Here is a 19,950-nt window from a genome sequence, read left to right on the forward strand (position 1 = left end):
TGAATGTTACATTTTTTTGCATCTTATGCTTTTCCGTTATACTCGATCATAAACATCTAAGATGATCCAAGAGTGAAAATCATTTAAATCTTTATAGCTTATTGGCCGATTTAAAACACATCATCATATAAGGTTCACAAATACTTAATTATTATCAATGACGTTCTCATGGTACAGTCTCACACGTTTACAAGCAGTATAAAAATGGATAAAATACGATTCAGAAAATTTATCCAAATCTTTATTGCGTCTTACGTTATTCATTCTTAATTAAAAATGTATTACATCACGTTTTATATGAGTATTTATTGATTTTCCAAAAAGATTCTTACAATCTTTCAATGTTCATTCAGTGTTTTTGAACATGATTAGAACATTAGTATTTAAAATAAAAATTTTTTGCTATATTTTATTTAGCAGCTCAATTGAGAAACAAAATTAGAGAAAGTATAGGGTCCATAAAAAATTTGAATTATAGTTTATTAGTTTTTCAACATCATTCATGCATGAAAAAAAAAAATAACTTCATCGAAAAAAAAAAATATTGCTCTTTTTTTCTTCGAAATTAACCTAATGAATCCAGAGCAGTCGTTTGAAGTCCTCTCTTAGTGATTACTGTTTTGAATTGTTCCGGTACCGCATATTCAGCCTGTAAATTGTTCAATCGTGAGATTTCTTTTATTCAGTCACATAGGATTGTTAAAATAAACGTTAAATACTCACGTAGTCGTTATTTTCTACGGGTACCATAATGTTCATTTCACTGGATTTACTGGTGATTAATTCGACATTCAATGTATCATTATTTAGATACATTTGACAGCCGTCAGTCTTGTCAATAGAAATAGTTGGCACCTTTCCAAGCACCTGAAATAAAATTATCAAGTTATTTTAATTCAAAGGCTTTTAGCTTGAAGTTGTGTGAGTATCGAAAAACGCGCCCAATAACACAATCCTCTATAGCGACGATTGTTTACATGCACCATTCAAAAGAGTCAAAAATTCGTTGACTTTTGGTTTATTTTTTTATCTTTTTACATTCCAACTAAAACCTAGATCTGTTCAAACATGTGACCGATTTGAATTAGATTTTTTACGGACATTCAAATTGTACAACTAAACAGTGATAACAGAAAGATGCGTTGGCAGCCTGGTGTGTGATAAATTCATAAAATGAGCTTTTTAAATTATAGTATTTTTCGTTCAGACGTAATAAAATCGTGAAATTGTTGCAGGTGGAAACTTTGAATCTGTTGCAACCATCTGTAATTACGATTGGTTAGATTGCCCCCATGCTTTAATAGATTACGTTTGGTCCGAAGTAGTTACCGATGTGGCCGAATGTTTAGCTACCGAGACTTTTTTATGGAAGGTTTGAAATCTAAATAGTTACGCGGATGTCCAAAATATATTAACAATTTTTCACTCATTTAATGTAAAAAAGATTTTAGCTTTACTAGTTGTATGCGTTATCATTTTTCACTTGATATTCTGGATTGTCAGATGGGTCAAAAGTATTCAGGCATATAAAGATCAACTTGGAAAAGTTAATCAAAAAGTCCAAGATTTAGAATTGCAATTGAATGTTCTCACTTATAAAATTCAATATGGAGTTTGGTCATTTTTAAATATTGACGAAAAAACAAGTCATCAGAAAAATCCTAAGCCAACATCATTAAATTGTGGCGATTCAATCATAAATAAGGCAATGATTGAACAATCGCGGTGAGTAATAAATAATTGGTGCTTTCGGTGAACGATAAATGAAATTTATTGCAAAAACACGATTTATTTTTAGCAAAAAGCTCAATGGTCTTGGTGGCTGCATTTCAGAACTCGAAGCCCAGAAAGATTTTTCTCAAACAAAGATGTCAGTAATCAATTTATCTAGAGACTTGATATTTGACGACAATTTTCAGCTATTTAATAGCTCATCGGAAAATAGTTTGAGTATTACAAACAGTATTATTTTAAGTGGAAAGGTATGTTTCATCATTTGAATGAATGAAATTAATAATTGAAATATTATCAATTTATCATTGATCACTTTTAGGAGCACTTGGATGCCAATTATTACTTACTACAAGACAGTTCGCATTGTTCTAGTAGTGATAATGGCGACGCAAAAGACGTCCCGGATACTTTATTTTTATTGGGAAAAGTATTAGAAAATTTACAATGGAAAATTCGAAATTATTATGTTCAGTATTTCCAAGCAAAAATGCTGATCGAAAGTAAAAATAAAAATGTACTCAATAATGAAATTTCACCTACAAGTAAAAATCAGTACGACGCTTCAATCCTAATAGATCAAAAATCTCATAACTATACTCAAGTCTCCATTGATGGTGATGCAAAGGACGAGCCAAAAAATAACAATAATTCTTCGTCGCACAACCAAAATTTTCTGAATAAACCGACACAAGTAGAATACATTTCGTATTCGACGGAAGAGGATTATTCTACTACTGAAGATGCAGCGAGCGAAGAAATCCACGATAAAGAAAATTTAATTAAACCTCCAATGCAAGACATGATGGAAAATCTAAACTCGACAACTGAGCATTATGCAGAACCGGTTGAAGATGAATGTACGAAGACTGTTACTGAAGAAGCAGTTACTTTTGATAATGTTACTCATAATCAGTTATTATTTTTGCAAAATACGTCGAATTTTGAAAATGATTTCACAACATTAATCGAGAAAACCCAGACAGAGAATATTGATGAAAGTCAGGAAATGGAAAACACAACAGAAAGTTTCTTTGTGGATGAAGAAAATGAAATTTACTTTCAACCACAAGTATTGGACATGATTAAAGAAGAATCTAGTGGAATTAGCGTGATTGATAAAGAAAGTAGTGCCTCGATTGGGTTTCAACAAAATGATGACTTTTTGTCTCACGACAATGATTTAATTGAAAAACACATTGAATCGGCAATTCAAGAATTGTCAGCAATAGAAAATGATTCAAAATCAAATATTTTATCAGAGTCATTAAGTGATACAAGTGTCAATAGATTACTTGATAGGCTCATAGAAAGTGAAAGAAATAGCGAAAATTTAATTCGAATCAAATCAAAAGAAAGCATGGAAAGTACAATCAATAAGTTTGTTCAATTTCAAAGATTATTTGCACCTTTGCAATTTGTAAATGATGGTTTATCTGCAGAAGACTACAAATCAAAAATTACAGATTCAATTGATACAGACAAAAGTAATTGCTCCGAAGTATTACACATAAATGAAGCACAGAATGACTTTGGAATCGCAGATAATCTTTATCCAACGACAATAGATAATATTAACAACATGAATAATGAAAACTCACAAGAAATTAGTAGTATTTCCATGAATAATAGTGAGATTCAAAACTCTTCAAATACACCCATAGAGGCAAATTCGGAAAATACCGAATCCAATGAGGATTCAAGTTTAACCAAAGATATTATTTTTGATTCGACGCCAAAAATTATGCTTGAACCCAATTTCAAATGTAAAACTAATCATCATTCAGAAAGTACAGAGAAACTTGATGAATATACCAAAGAGAACATAGAAACAGAAAATCACAGAACAATTACGAATAAAGATGCCGGCGATTTTTGTGACTTTGAATCAAAAGATTCAAGTCAAAGTATCACAGCATGTTCTAATAATTTAAGATTTCAAAAAAATGTTTCTGATGAGTCATTTACAAACGACAGTTACTTAAGTTTTCCTGTGGGACAAAGAAATACAGAAACTAGTACCTCAAAAATATTGAAAAGTAATTTCAGTCCACAAAAATATTTAACAAAAAGTACTGTCAAAATGACTCCTAATAGAGAAAACAAAACAAATAGCTTAAAAAATGTATGTACTAATGACAAAAGCAACATTTTCAAACTTGAAAAATCGAAATCTTTGATAGAAGGAACTTCTAGTCATGTAAAAAGTTTGATGGAAAAGAAAAATATTAGCGAACGATTCGATCATTCCTGTGCATATGCATTTCAATTGAAATCAAACAAGTTTTCTAATTGCGAGACTACGTCAAAAATAACCGAAGATAACTCAAATGCATCGTGCTTATCATCAAATTTCTTCAATTCATTGAAAGAAATAGAGCAAGAGGAAACTTTAGATGCAGACAAATCTGAATCATCTAAAATGCTCTGTATCTCAGATCAATCATCGTCTAAATCTTTTGTTGTATCTTCCTCGAGAGATTCAGTAAAAAGTGACGATAACAGTACCACTAGTAGTGACACTAAAGCTAAGAATTTTGCTGAGTCATTGGAAATGTCGAGGAAATCATCAAAATCGTGCATACCTGTTTTAAAAAATAGATAAACAGTTATAGTGAATAATCCGATTCATTTTAATCTCTTGACTCAAATTGTAATATTTAAAATGATGAGAACATAAGGAATATTCATCACGAATCAACTTTACTATCAAGAAAAAAAAATTATGAATAAATACTTGAAAAACCTGATTTGTAATTTCTAACTGTATATTTTTATAAACTATTAAACTAGAACAAAGTAATTTTATAAAGAATGATTTTTTACTCCAAAAATATAAATTTAATTGTTCATGTATAACGTGTGTAATTAATTCCTATGCTGTTAGTATCCGAAAAATGTTCTTTGAAATGTTTCCTTACCTGCATTTGAACACTTTGACAATTAACAAATTCTATGCTGGCTACAACAGAATCAACGACGACAGAACATTTACGACAGGAATCCATAACAACTGAGTTGATTTTTCCTTTGACAACTAAATTGCTGTTTTGACAGCAGAACATATAAACCACATTATTCATTTCAGTATTATCAATCACTAGATTTTGGTTCCCTTTGTGATATTCCTGTCAAAATAAAAAGAGGATTTTAAAAATTATCTTGCAGTTCATTGAAAAGTTGAATAATAATACGAAAACTTACAACAAGCCACTTTTTGCCGTCACGAGAGAAAACGGGAGGTTTGTCAACCGGCGCACTTGGTTTGCCAGTTGAATTATTGTTCACGACCGGTGCCTTGAATGGAGCAGGTCCCGTTCTCAAGTTCGGATTCTTATGCGTTTGCATGTCCGAAGTGACTTTTTTAAGATCTGCAATGTCAAGTGCTCTTTTTAGTATCGATTCAATTCGTTTTTGGAAAAAAAATTCAAAAAAATTAACTACTGTAATTTTAATGTTAAAATTGATACCAAGCGTGAGCGGCGCTGGCGTGGCTAATGAAATTTGCACAAAATACAACAAATGATTATAATATGCATTTATTATATTCGTTCTCATATTATCAATCATGTACAGGTTGTATTCTTTGAGAATATAAAATTCAGAACAGAATATATACTAATATTTCATATGCAGTCTGTTAATATTTTTCTACATATCATAGATTCATATAAATATTTAACCAATATAAATACTTATAATGTAATAATACTGATTACAAGGATAAATAGTCTATGTAGATGAACAAGACATGAACTTTTCGTGTATATGTTTTTATAAATAGTATGATAGTATTTTCTATGCTCAACCTAAATTATTTTCAATAGTCAGCTTTATAACACTTGCACTGATAATATCACTTTAAAAAAAAGAGTCTCAACTTTATCGTAAAACTTTTTCAAGAATCTCGAACTCAAAGAATAAAAAAAAAAAGATCATAGTTTCAAAGTTCATTTTTTTTTTGGCGTTTTTCAATTTATACTTTAACAATAACCATAAGTCTCCAACGCACATGAGGGGGAGAAGAGGGGAGGAGATAGATGGCAACACTTATTTATATACTGAATTAGAGATATTATGTGACAAAGTTCGTTTTTGATGATTCCACAGCTGCTTGTAAAAACAATACAAGATTCTGTTTTTAAACGGTTATTTTTTTGTTTGTTTTTGTTTTGTTTTAGTAATTAGCTAGCACAATCAAGACACCTAATGTAGCGATTATTAATAATCAAGTTCTAGATACGGGTTGTGCGCGGGGTAAACTATTGCCCAGTGCGATACTCACTTTTCGTAATCTTTTCACCTTGGTTAATCTCGGCGAACAGGGCGCTCCTGTCGTCGCCGATGACCGGGGCCGGATCGGCCATGGGCATCATGCAGGGCGGCGGCGGGGGCGGCACACCGCCGGCTGACGGCGGCGGCGGCACCGAGCCCGTCTTGGCCCAGACCAGGCCCGTCGTGTGATGCTGCCTGATGAACTGCTGCAGATCCGTCAGGGTCTTGACCCAGACCTTGCACCACTCGACGTGAGTCTTGTCCCTGCGAGGAAAAATATATATAATCAAAAATTAAATAACGTTACGTATATACAAGAGCTTGCGCAGAGAGAGCAAAGATTCGCGCGCTCACTTCTCTTTCCAGTCCTTGAGCACGCGATTCGTGTAGAACTGGCCGGCGTCGTTCATCTCCTTGACGTAGGGCGCGGGCGTCGGGGCCACGGCGACCCAGCCCAGAGCCGGAATGCTCTCGCTCACGGCCGACAGGTGATTGAAGAAGGCCGAGCCGCGATGCTTTTCACGGAACTCCTGGATCGCCTGGATCTGCTGGGAGGTCGGAGCCAGCAGCGCGACCTGCTCGGACTGGCTACTGGGCGCCGGCCGCGACGCCGCGGTTCTCAAGAATTGCAGCTGGATTCTGCAAAGTTCATTGTTTTTTTTTGGTCAATTATATATAAATACAACATACGTTACAAAAAAAGTCATGCGAATCTCACTGGAAGGCCTTCTCGACGAGCTTGGCGTGGCTGGCGACATCGCCGCCGATCTTCTGGCTGAGCTGCAGATAGTCGTGCAGCGGCCCGGCCACGATGTCCTCGTAAGCGGCGAGCGACATGTTTTTGACGACCTCGACCACGGAGCAACCGGATACGGTGGAGTCGCGCGAGCTCGACGACGACTGCGACGTGTCCTCGGCCAGCGACAGCGAGCGCTCGGGCGACGGCGACTTGGTCTGTACGGCGATCTCCGACGTTTGTACCGCTGCTGCTGCTGCTGCTGCTGCCGCCGCTGCTGTGATTATCGGCGAGCCCTGGACAGCCGAGACTTGCTCGAGACGCTTGGTCACGTTCTCCAAGCGATTCACCAGTTCCTCGAGATGCTCCTCGCGCTCGTCGTGCTCGCAACCTGCTTGTGTTTGCAGAGAGAGAGAAACAGAAAGAAGGAAGGATCGGGCCTTCGATTAGTTGATGGTTTTTGTTTTGGCATCGTCGTTGTACGAATACTTTTTTCTATGTCATTTTATTTTTTTTTTCGCGACAGGGGAAATACGCTAGGCATATTTTTCACATTTATCCCTAGCATGCTCGGTATATTTTTGAAATCACATTTATGATGCACAAGTATACGTGTGTTTTAAATTTTTTATGTTTATCGATGCAGCGTCGTTTCTTTTATTTAAGTTTTCTGCTTTATAGTTCAATTCGTGTATAAACGGTAACGATGGCATTGACACTCAGCATGCAGCTCGTTAAACGCGAGAGCCGATATAAATCGACAGTGACGTCGTATAGCAGCACACACAGACATACGCACACATGAAAAAAAGAAAACAATGTAAATCAATGATTTATATATTAAAAAAAGCGCCATTATTTTGCTTGCACCAAAAATAAAAGCAACGAGAATGCGACTAAATAATTCATGTATTATACATTATGTACCAAGCCCGAAGGCATGCAATATAATAAAAAATGTATCTTCTTCTTCTCGCAGAAAATGTTTCAAAACGCCAAAACAAGTCATAACGTCGGTCAAAGTATCGAGATGCGTGCGCGAGTGCGCGAGCGGCCAATATATACAGACGAAAATTTTATAAATAAAGTCGTACGACACGTCGGCCGACATAGTCATCGTTATTATTATCATTATTATTATTTATGATTATTAAGCAGTGAGGAGCGCGATGTACGTCGCGGTTTTTAATACTTATATTATACTCTCTACGCGTACGCGCGCGAGTGTGTGCAGAGTCGCGAGCAGCAACACGTTGTCGCGGGTGGGTTTATTAATATATCTTATTCGAGTTGGTAAACAGCGTTATTACGGATTATTATTAGCCGAAAAAGTATTTCTGCTCTGTCCAATATCTTTTTGAGAGAAGCGAGACGGTTACATGTATTACGTTTACGTTGCCCTCCGTTGTTTTTCGAGCAATTACGTAAAACGTCAGTTCTAAACGAGCTTGCAGCACAGAAAATCGTGCGTGTATTTATTCTGTCAAAACAAAAAACGATCGAAGCCGGGGAGAGGCATGGAGCACGTATGTACACCATAGTATCAGAGTTCATAAAGCTCATGAAAATGCTAGTCACTGCTCCGGACGCACGCACGGTACACACACACACAGACTGACATAATCTAGAACCTATATGGATAGTGGAAGCTTCGTTAACCCACAGTTGAATAGTCGGAAGCTGGAATAGTTGGCTGCTGCTGCTGTCGAGCGACTCTCATTAGGGAGCTATTCAACGTCGTCGTCGTCGTCCCGCGCGCCCCCGATGCGTTCCATATAAGGCAATGCTGCCTCGCTGTTCGCGCGGTCTAAGGTCTTTTACCTTTAAATGACCCTTTTTTCGATTTCCGCGATACACAGCTTCTTCTTTATGTGTTGGCACGCGTAGTAATAGCCTTTGAAGCATGTGGTGTTTTTTCTTTCTCTCTCTCTCTCTCTGTATATCGTTATGTATACGTGAGAATCGGAGCTATACGTGTTTGTGTAGGTGTGTGCGAAATCGCAGAACGCGAGGATTACTGCGCTCGGCTACTCGCGAGGTATAACACACGTACATAAGCACCGTTGCTTATAAGCAGCAGCAGCAGCAGCAGCGCTTCCACTCTATGTTTGTTCACCTTGAGTGAAAAGTAAGCAGAAGCAGCTCGGGGCACGGAATATTATGCGCTATTATTAGAGCGACTCAAACTAGGCGGAAATTCGCTATCTGTGTTATACGCCCGCGAATCGTAGAAACGCGTACTTCTTTGGACATCGTCTGTTTATAACGTTTGGTTTATCAATACGTATAAATTGTAATCCTTAATTATTGATCGAGTCTCCACCGAGCTTCGTGTACGAGATGAATCATTACGATTTTTCCGAAGCTTCGCTTCAAATACGACAATTATATAAATGGCACTCTAAATCCTTTTTCCGCTGTTTTGAGTAAGACAATACGCGCGCGATCGATAATTATAGACTGCGAATAAATATACGTGTTTACGTTCGACGCTCGATTAATTCGACGCAATTTCGACATGCTGGGGTGCGCAAAATAAAATATACACGTGCAGTGCTTCGTCGAATGAATTACAAAACATCGAGAACAAAAGTAAAAAAGAAACACAGCAACACACCAACGACAGTCATGAGAAAACGATAATTAAAAAACATCGAAATATGTTGTTGCGTGACACGACGAATGCAGGATAAAATTTATAATTTAAAAAAAAAAAACGATGATAAGCATAAAGACACGACATTTATATATATTGACAGCAAAAAAATATAGTAAGAGAACGAGATGTATAGTGAGTGAGGATATAAACTATTAAGGACACAATGTGCTCTCTGCATAGCAGTTATGAAAAAAAAAAACAAAAAAAAAAAACAGAGAAAGAGAAAGAGAGAGAGCTATTGAGAGAAAAAAAAAAGAGAGAGACAGTGAGAGAAGAGCCTTTGACGTCTCTGACCGGGATGCACGAGAGGCCCCAGAGGATCGAAGCTGACGCGGTGCTCGGCTGTGCTGCGCGCCGCCTGCAGCAGGTCCGAGAAGAAGCGGTGGCGGCGCAGAGCGAGCTCGTCCCTGGCCACGGGCGTCGCGGGCGGCTCCTGCATGCCACCGAGGCCGACCTCGGAGGAACAACCACCTGTGTCCCCTCGCTCGCTGGTCTCCCCGGCTGCGCCCTCGTCACCGTCGGCCTCGTCTTCCTCTTGCGACAGCCAGCGAGCCACCGGCGGCACTGTAGCGCATATCGTGTGCGTGTGTCGAGAGAGAGCGAAGGAGGAGAGGATTGTCAATCGGTCGGTCGGTCGGTCCAACCCAGAAAATTCAATATCCACACATATTCTGTCGCTCATGATTTATGTTTTTTTTTTTTTTGTTTTCGGAGAGGGGACATTTATTGATTCACATATTCGATAAATTAAAAAAAAAAAAAAAAATTAATGACAGAGTGAGTCAACGCGTTTATACTGCGCTCTTTCTTTCTTGGAAGAATAAAAAAAAGGTATTCGTTCATTTGGTATATCGAGTTAAACCTCTCGAGAAAACAAAATGTAGTAATGCAGGAAAGTCTATTAACCGTGTAAAGCTCTGTCTAGCCTCACGGCTTAATCTAATTTCTCAAGATCTTGAGATAGCAGAGTGCGAAAAGTCGTCGTCAGTTTAATTGCGTACAAACACCATGGAGAATTTTGTTATCCCGTTGTTATCGCGTTTCATTGTTCGCGAGACGAGCTTTTCATCTTTTTTAATTCTATACTGACGTATTCACTACTTTTAGCTAAAGCGTCAGCTTTTTTTATTCAAATGGCATAGTACATAAGTATATATTCTATCTACGCGGCAATGAGGTAAATGCGAGTTAAAAGCTCTCGTGAAATAAATGTTACAAGTGCCCGACCACGCACTCGTCTTCAAAAGCTCGTTTGACTTTTATTGACGGATGTTTCGAAACGATAAGAGTGTGATATGAGTTTGAAGAAATAAATGAATAGAAATCCAAATAGAAAGCGTAATACGAAATAATACGATACGCAGTGCATTTAACTACTTGATAAATGATATTTTATTCATTGGCTATATGATGATCGTACCTACGTTCAAAAAAAAAAATAATTAAGCCTTCTATCGTTAGAAAGTAAAGTTTTTCAATGTAAATACGATGGTCGATGACAATGATGATGATGATGAAAAGAAAAAAGATTCAAAGAAAAGTAATGGATGAAAAAGTCAAGCTGCTGTATTCGTTTGTGCAGATTTTTTTTTCTCCTTCGTAATCAATACTTCTGGATAAATCGGATATATTTTCATTTGCTAAACATTCAAGTATACAAAGTGCTCTTTAGAAAACGCTTATCCACTCTAAAAGTCCTGTGTTTTTATTATACTATTTGAAACTCAATAATTACGTACCAAGTTGTTCACTAGTTTCGTAATTCAAACTTTCATTCGTATAAGCACCCGGTAATTCATAATACATCGCTCGTTCGAGAATGAAAGTTTTTTTGCTTTTGTTTTTTTCTTTAGGGTCGTACGTTAGAATGACTGACAGTAATACCTGGTCTCGGTGGCAGGTCTTTGATGATCTCGGGATCTTTGACGAGGGACGCGGCCTCGAACACCGAGTCGTCGCCCTCGTCGTCGGCGGCGTCCGCGTCGATCGAGCGCTGCTGCTGCTGCTGCTGCTCGTTCACGTACAGGGCCGTCGCGGCGGCCTTCTTCGCCGCCGACAGGCACAGCGGTCGCGAGCTCTTCGTGGGCTTGACTCGCGACGACTGCTCGTCCTCGCTGCTCTTGGACTCGGCCTCGGTCTCGCAGCCGGTCTCGCTGCCGCCGGGCGACGGCGGGCTCGGCAGACTCTTGCTGCCCGGCGACGGCACCTTCCAGTCCTGCCGATGATGATGGCCCAGCACGGGCAGATGATAATTCTCTAGTCTGGCCTGCTGGTGCTGCTCCGGCGCAGGGGGTATGTCGTCGTCCCAGGGCGGCAGCGGCGGCGGCGTAGCCAGATTGAAGTTGAGCTGCTCCTCGCCGCTGTCCTCGTTATCGTCGGCGGCGGCTGAGGTCACCTGCGGCACCCCCACGTGGTGATGCTGCTGGTTGTTGTCGGGCGGCGGCGGCTGCTCCTCGAAATCGATCGGCGGCGGGGTGGGAAAGCTCAGCTCGGTGTTGCTGCTGTCGTCGAATTTCGCCGACGAGTAGTCGTCCGCGTAGTCCTCGGGCGGAGGAGTGGCGGGCGGCGGAATGTTCAATAGATGATCGCCGCTTCTCGAGTCGTGCGCCGCCAGCGGCGGCGGTGGCGGTGGCTGCTCCTCGCTCGATTCCGTCTCGCTCTCCGCTCCCTTTGTACTTATACGTTGCTCCTTCGTACCGATTGCCTCGCTACTGGATCTCTTCTTGATCCCATCGACGATCTCGACCTTGCTGAACGGCGGCGGGGGCGTCTCCGTCGACAAGCTGCTGTCGTTGCTCTTCTTCTCCGTCGTTGATTCGTTGTGCGATTGGTCGCCACCGTCGCCGCCGTTCGTCGCGCCGACGATCTCCTTGAGCTCCTGCGCGTTGTCCGACTCCTCGTTTAGCTCGTTGACGAATTCCTCCATTATTTTCTCCTGCATTATCTGATTCTTGGCGAAACTCGGCTCGGCGTCTTCGTCCGCCTCGTTCTTGACCTCGTACTCGCCCTCGTCGTCCGAGGCTACGTCGTCGTCCGTGTCGTCGCTCGCGGGCTTCTTCGTAGCGGTCGTCGTTTTATCATTATCATCGGCATCGTCTTCCGCGTGTCCGTTTCCGTTGACGACCGAGTCGCCGTTGACGGCCGCTGGTTTATCGTCCTTGGTCGTCGTCGTCGTCGACTCCTCCTGCAGCTCCTCCTTGATCTTTTCCAGTTTCTCGGTCTCGCTGCGCCTGATCTCCGTGACGATTTTCACGGCGCAGTGAAGTATGTCGACGATGTCTTCCTTCACGGCGTTCCTGTCCACGGCGGCCTCGTCGTCCTCCGTGGCGGCGACGGCGGAAGTCGCTATTTTTTGCGGCCTCGCGTCCCCGTTGACCTCGACCACGACTTCTCGGGTGTTCTCGTCGTTCCCGTCGTCCTCCTCGTCGTCCTCGTCCTCGTCCTCGTCCGACTCTCTGATCGTTCCACCGACGACGTTGGCCTCTCGAGCACTCGGAGCATTGCTTTGGCACTTGGATTTCTTCTCCTTCTCGATTCCGTTCTCCCGCTGCTGCTGCTGCTGCTCCACCTCGTCGGAGCTCTCGTCGCTCGACGAGCTCGAGGACGAGGAGCTCGACGAGTCGTCGTCTTCCTCGTCCATCTCTCGACTCGAGTCGTCCTCGTCATCCTCTTGACTCGTTCGTCGGGACGATTTACCCTGGCACACGCAACACTTGAACATCGTGCTATGTGGATAATAATAATATCTGCTTTCTTGTATCTGGCTTTATATTGCAATTCCACCGAGCGATTGGGGGGGGTAGAAAGTTAAGTCGGAATTTCTCGTACCAATAAATTTGCTATTTATACATATAATCTATGTTTAATTACAACATTAACTACTAATTACTCTTATCGCAAACGTATATCAATTAACGTTTCGATAAAAGTCGATCAAATCCAAACGAGCAATAATTATCGCTCGGAAAACATTCGTAAGCCGACAATTAACAGCTATCACAAAGAAGTAAACTTCAATTACTCTCGAGTATTATTACGATTCGCAGAGTGAAACTTCTGATTATAATGCAGCAGTGTCTCTCGTCCGTCTCGAACAAATATCGTGAATGAATGCAAGCACACGGTGAGTCACACGCGCGTGCGATAATTGTTACCGACGAGTTCAGTTGTAATAGCACCAGTGGAGACACGTTCAAGCGTCCACGATTGTCTTTATTAGGTCATCCGTTATTATATCTGTTATACGTATATACGCTACCCCCCAAAAAAGAAGGGTCGCGAACACGCGTTAAAAGCAGTTTAGGCCGTGTGTGTATATGCAAAGTCGTTGACAAAAATCACACGCTCCTTCTTCGTTCTTCTTTAGGCCCTTTTGTATATAATGTACAATGAAAGAAAAAAAAAAGAAGAAAAAACGAGTATCAGGCCGAGTGGTCGTCGATGAGTGGTAATCGATGCGCTGACCCGTTTTCTTTTTTCGCCCGCACCACCGGAGAGACTCGCCACTCCGTATACATATATTGTATGCAGCAGCCACTCGAAGCCTATTATAACGCTTGTTTAGCGCTTATTTATATATATGCGTGTATAGCCGAGCGAGATTAATTTGACGCACTCGAATTGATTGGCCTGGCACTGCACACGCACACACACACACACGCACCCACTCGCTACGTCGTCGTTGTCGCTTGGAGAATTAGCGAGCTGACATAACATAAGTAAGTAGTAATAGGCGCGGCGGTGGCGGCGGCGTCGTCGTGGTCGTCGCACGGCACTCGATTATCGCACATTTTTCTTTATTTTTGTTGTTCAATAAGCAAACAAACAAACAAAACAGAAGTCAGTCGTCGAACTCTGGGGGGTGTCGTTGTTGCGAGAAAAATGCGAGGATAATCTCGTCGGACACCATACTCTCTATCTGGCCGCGCCAATAACACATAAACACACACAAACACTGATGAGGTGCGCGTGTGTATTTATACACAAACACAAAAACAGAGACGCACACACACACACAGAGCCGAGCGCGCGGATCAATTCGCGGAGCGCGTATCACGGATAAGTGTGGTACAACACGGGGTGAGGGCCGTTGATCTTTTGGCGCAGTATCGTAAACAAACTTCTTGCTTTTTTTCTATTCCAACTTCTCTAGCAGTAGGCCTGGACCCTTTGGGCGCAGCATCAGCGGCGGTCGTCGTCGCGCCGTCGTGGCGTTTGCCGCCACGCCTGATAAGCCCACGCCTCTTCCTCTCGGCGTACACTCGCCGCGGCTCGCTCTTATTGCACACGCAAGCACACACACGCGCGCCAAAGCTCGACGACTTTATACATAACACTATGCAGCAGCGACGAGGGCTGCTCCGCTCCCGGTCGCTGGAGCTTTCTCGGTATCTGCGCGCAGGCGATGCTGCTGCCTGCCTGGCTGCTGCGTGTTAACGGCAAAAGAGTCAACGGCGCAAGCGACACCCTCTGCTCTCTCTCTGTGCTGTGTGTATATAGCACAGGGTGGGCTAGAACGAGACAGACGCGCCCCGGCAGCCGCCGCCGCCGCCGACTCTGCGACTGCGTTTCGCGTCTGCGTTTTCGGGGAAAATTTCTCTACTCCGTATATAATACGCTGTGCAGCGCTGTGCAGAGAGAGAGAGTGAGATAGAGAGCAGAGTACAGAGAGAAGGAAGTCTATATGGTGGCTGGGTACAAGTGTGCTCGGCTCGATATTATATATGTGTGTGCGTGTGCATGTGCACGTACACGCATAAGATGAGGGTTGTGCTCTTGTGCCGATAACGCCGCACAGCCACTACCGCCAGCCACCCCAATGTACCCTTTTTGCTCGATCTCGCTCTCTCGCTCTCTTGTGGCGCAGGGCGCGCACGATGTGCGGCGAGGAAACGCACGAGTATTAGTCAGTCGCGCACGTAAATATATGTACTTGCATGTGTGCACTTTGTTAACGCATGTATGTATATCTAGCTCGGTGCACGTCGACCACACACACACACACGCACACACACCTAGACATCATCATACGTTGTCTATATATGATAATACCTGCCAGGGATAAATTGGCGCCCGTCTATATAATAACGTGCGCCGTGCTGAGCAAGCTGCTTTTGCGCTCTACATGCACTGATAATCTCGTTGCTTGCATTATTCTGCTGATCGAGCTGCTTTCGCGCGCGGCACCGGGTCTTTGTCTTTCGCGCGCGAGCGCAAGCTTCCTATCTACATATATAACGTGCACGATGTATGATTTGCTGTTTTTTTTTTCTTCTTCTTCTTCTTCTTTTAGAAACCATTTTCGCGACTGCACTCTTGTGTGTCGAGCTCCTGTTGCGAGCATCGAACTCGATTCTTTCTTTTTGTCGAGTCTTCTTCGCAGATAACGCTTTTTCAAGATCATGCTTCGACAGCACGCAGTCCATAATGATGCGTATGGGCTGTGTGGTGTAACGATGCCCTGAGTTGGCGGATTCGAAGCTATAGGATCTATGATTATTATTTTTCTCCCATTCGTTTGGTATTATTAAAAGTATTATACAGTGTGTAGTGTTTTATTTATTAGCAATGCGATGTGCGGAACCTGAGTTTATTTTCGATTTAATTATTCAACTTGCGAGGGATTAAATTTAGCACAGACTAAATTAACTGAGAAAACTTGGAGAAAAAAATCAATAGAAATTCTTTTAAATATTTTTATATTAATGTTACATGTCTACAATTGCATATATCTGATAAGCTCGAGTTGTCGATTTCTTCATTTTAAAACAAAAGAGTATAATCATAATAATAATGGCAATTCGTTTTAAAAAATCGCTATGTACGAGAAACCTTACATTGTATCAATCGAATGACAGGCTCCGATCACGCTCGCAAACTCCCAAAGTTTATTTATAAAGCCTCGAAACGTATTATTGTACACTTAATGCTGCGCGTAAATAATTATAATTTCAGTTTTTCACCGCAAAGTACGGTGCCAAAATGTGAACGCACAATGGCCATACGAGGCGCGTTACAAAGAATATCTCGCGCGCGCGCGACGCACTCGGGAAAACAACAACTTCATTGAGATTTATGAACTTTGCGTTATTTATAAACTCGTTCAGGGGCGCGTAAACATTGAAAATATAACAGCCAAGCATCTGCATCTCTCTTGAATGAAAATGCTCGAGCGCGGCGGAAAATCTTTCACGGTGTTATTAAAGTTAAAATAAGCATTACTTGGACGATAACGATAATAATGCTTTATCGCCGCATACGGTGTATCGCTAATGATTTATACGAATCGAGTCGTTACAAAGGCTCGATGATATTTCAACGGCTCAAGAATAGTTCGTGAAATCATCGGCTCTAATCAATTCACGAGAGCGAGAGAGAAAGCTGAGAATCGAAAGGCATCGTCATCTTCATCTTCATCATCATCATCGTCGTCGTCGTCGTCATCGGCTGACTTATACCTTGCGCTGCACAGGCCATAAATATATTAAGTATAAAGAGAAAAAAAAAAACGTCAGTTGCGAAGGTGATACTTGGACGTCTCGAGCGAGAGCCGAGGCTAAGGTCTGAGTCAGAGAGAATGAATTTATTGGCCAAGTTTACTCGACCATAGCAGAAGTGTGACGAATATATTATTGTACACGCGGCTGTGCTGCTGCTGCTGCGTTTACGGCTATCGTCGCGGCTATAGCACTCGAATCGCCAATGCCATTCACGTAGATAATATAGAGCAGCAGCGACGTGCACAGCTCGTAATGAGAGAGACACACACATACACACGTACATCACAATTCGCTGATAAATATATGCCTAACTAAACGGAGAGACCACGATGAGGCACTCGCGGCCGTATATCTCGTCTAATTATAGACGATCCAGTGGCACATTGAATCGGAAACATCTTTCTGCTGCGTCGTGTGTGCTGTTTATATACCTATATGTATATGAGAAACATCGCCGTGTGCAGCAGCGAGCGCGACCGAGTCTCGCTCTCAGCTTAGGGCGATTATACCTATATAACAGCTCTGCTCTCGCGGGCAGAAAGAGAGCCCGCATAGAAATATAAAAAGGCCTCCATGGTGAGAGAGTCAGCTGGAGCAATGACCGAATCGTACACATACAACGAATAAGCTGCAACAATTTCCTATCTCCGTTTTGCTTTCGAGGCGAAAATCATCGCACCGATGCGCACCCGCTATCGTGCCTCGCGCGACTCGGGGAGAAAGATTTGAAAATTGCTCGCTCGTAGCAAGAGAAGCCCCTGGAATACTTCGCGATACATACATACACTCGATCTATGCAACATCGCTCCCCTTTTTATTACTTACTTACTTACTTTCTTTCTTTCTTTCTTTCTGCAAAGGCGCGCGCGATGCTCTCTTTGTGCTCCGTTAAAGTAGGAAGCGGCGCGGGGCGCAATTATGGCCTCAACGAGTTTAAAACATCGCGTATCGACACGATCATTATACATTATATACACAGGACGCGGAACGAGAGCAGACCGCAATGCGATACACCGAAGGATGCGTGTGTGCATCGACGACGCGACGCGATGTTTTTTCTTTTTCTTTCATTCACTGTTCAACGGCTCGTCCGCGAGTCTTCCGCGTAACGGCACGTATTTTACAATAATATTGCATCGGGAAGATTTTTAAACCGAAGCTTTATGCGCACTCGCGTGCTATGCGCAGCGCACGCTACGGCCTTACGTTATATTATATGTACTTCGATACATAATGCTGCTGCAAGGGTTCTCCCCCCTTGTGTGTGTGTGTCTAATGTATTGTAGCGTACAGTACACATAGCCGTGTGTGCGGCCTTATATTGTACGTATATACATATATACGTACACGGCCGACGACCAAGAGAGAGAGAGAGAGAAAAAGAGATAGATAGAAAGTGTATATAGCATCCTTGTCGAAGCGGCGTTTCTCGCGAATACAAGCGGACACGGATGTACTCGCACACACACATTTATTATTAATACACATATATACAAAAAACACAAACACACACCGTATATATACGTACTTCATATGATTTCGGTATTATACACTACTTTGAGCGAAAAGTATTTACAGGTTCAAAAAAAAAATAATTGGCCGTGAACGCGTACAGGCGGTGCATCGGCGCTACAGGCCGTTCGTCGTTACTATTTATTTATTTTTCTTATTCTCTCTTTTGCAAGCAAAAAATGTCGAGACGATTACTCACCCAGCGGAGAACGTCGACGATGACGATATTTAACGTTAAAGGAAACGCCCGGCGACCAAGTGTGCTGTACGTATACGACGAGAACGATGTGCCGACTGATAACGAGAATGTATATCGGCCGCCCAAGGTGCGTTGCTGGCTGTGTATATACTTGATTTGTTTTTGACGGCGATCAAAAAAACACTCGAGAAAATACTTGGAGAACAAGACTCTTCGGCGGTGCGAATCGAAATTGCCAACTCCGTAGCACGGGGGGAAGCTTTTTTATCGGCTGTTCTGTATACGTATGTATGTATTTACGTAGCGGGGGACGGGGGACACACTCGCGAAAACTTTACACGTACGCATTAATAAATATATACGATACGATGATGTATATTGGAGGAAACGCGCGGTGCGGGAGACGCGAGTTCGAGAGACAACGGGCAGAAATTCACACTGACTGACACGAGTTTCGAAAAGCATAAGCGCACCCGACGACGACGACTCTTGCACGGCGCAGCGCCGCGCGCGCGTGTATGTGTGTGTGTGTGTTTGTGTCCGTGTGCCGCTACTCGACGTATACACGCATTTACACAGTGGTGAGTGGACTCGTAGTAGTATCCGCGTTGTAACTCCCTCTCCCCTGAGCCGACTCACACACGGAGCGCAGCAGTTCTCTGTCTCGTTCTTACACTCGCCCAACCAAAGTCGGAGTCGTCGTGCGACTATTACATGTGTGTGTGCGCATACAGATAATACGAGCTCCTCGACACAGCTCCGAAATGCCGGACGCCGCATATATACACGATGATGCTCGCGGCGATTCGCGCAGCAGATGCCGTGTTATCGCAGCTTATGTAGGCGTGAGTCGAGTGGGAGTCGTTGTCGTGTGCGAATACGAATGAAACAATGTTTGCCGTTTTAGCCGGTTTGAATGTAGAGGATATCGAGCGTACCGACCGTCGGTGTCTATTGTTTAAATAAACGAGTAAATATGAAAGTCGTGACGATGTTAGATGCAGATTTCATCGGCGCAAAAGCGCGATGGATGAAAATCGATAAAAGCTCTATTAAATGCACGAAGTCAATATGATAACGGACATAATTTACAGTCACATTTTTAGTACCGCAATTTACGTTGCTTGAACTTGATTAAAAGAAAAATCGCGGGTATTCGAACTCACGTTGTATGTAACTCAAAGCCCAATGTAAATCGTAGACGCATGTCATAACGCACTGAATCCAACTCCAGATTTAGGTACCTCACTAAGTAATTATCGGATCGGACTATACAGTGCGTCATATATCCACTTGGAGTTCGCATAGCTATATGATAACACTTGTTTTTCTTCTGCTA

The 19,950-nt window shown here is 42.3% G+C and overlaps 2 protein-coding genes across 8 annotated transcripts; one reads left to right on the forward strand and one right to left on the reverse strand.

Annotated features, from left to right (window-relative positions):
* Window positions 1-286: 286 nt before the first annotated feature.
* On the reverse strand, window positions 287-19,862 carry LOC106654003 (adenylyl cyclase-associated protein 1). 7 transcript variants are annotated; one of them, XM_023461698.1, is made up of 9 exons: window positions 11,286-14,796; window positions 9,696-9,965; window positions 6,725-7,133; window positions 6,361-6,645; window positions 6,017-6,270; window positions 4,936-5,102; window positions 4,653-4,859; window positions 724-867; window positions 287-649 (listed from the first exon to the last, which is right to left on the reverse strand). In XM_023461698.1, the coding sequence occupies exons 1-9, from the start codon at window positions 13,120-13,122 to the stop codon at window positions 566-568; spliced, it is 3,657 nt and encodes a 1,218-aa protein (XP_023317466.1). In that variant the 5' UTR covers window positions 13,123-14,796; the 3' UTR covers window positions 287-565. The 7 variants fall into 7 exon arrangements, with proteins under 7 accessions (XP_023317466.1, XP_014229173.1, XP_023317480.1 ...); XM_014373687.2 differs by lacking the exons at window positions 9,696-9,965; window positions 11,286-14,796 and adding an exon at window positions 19,778-19,862; XM_023461712.1 differs by lacking the exons at window positions 9,696-9,965; window positions 11,286-14,796 and adding an exon at window positions 18,612-18,783.
* LOC111694260 lies at window positions 874-2,600 on the forward strand. The gene is made up of 4 exons (XM_023461727.1): window positions 874-1,153; window positions 1,236-1,372; window positions 1,445-1,725; window positions 1,799-2,600. The coding sequence occupies exons 1-4, from the start codon at window positions 1,138-1,140 to the stop codon at window positions 1,998-2,000; spliced, it is 636 nt and encodes a 211-aa protein (XP_023317495.1). The 5' UTR covers window positions 874-1,137; the 3' UTR covers window positions 2,001-2,600.
* Window positions 19,863-19,950: the final 88 nt, after the last annotated feature.

This window comes from Trichogramma pretiosum, unplaced genomic scaffold (genome assembly GCF_000599845.2).
Source record: "Trichogramma pretiosum strain Unisexual culture from Peru unplaced genomic scaffold, Tpre_2.0 scaffold135, whole genome shotgun sequence".
NCBI lineage: Eukaryota > Metazoa > Arthropoda > Insecta > Hymenoptera > Trichogrammatidae > Trichogramma > Trichogramma pretiosum.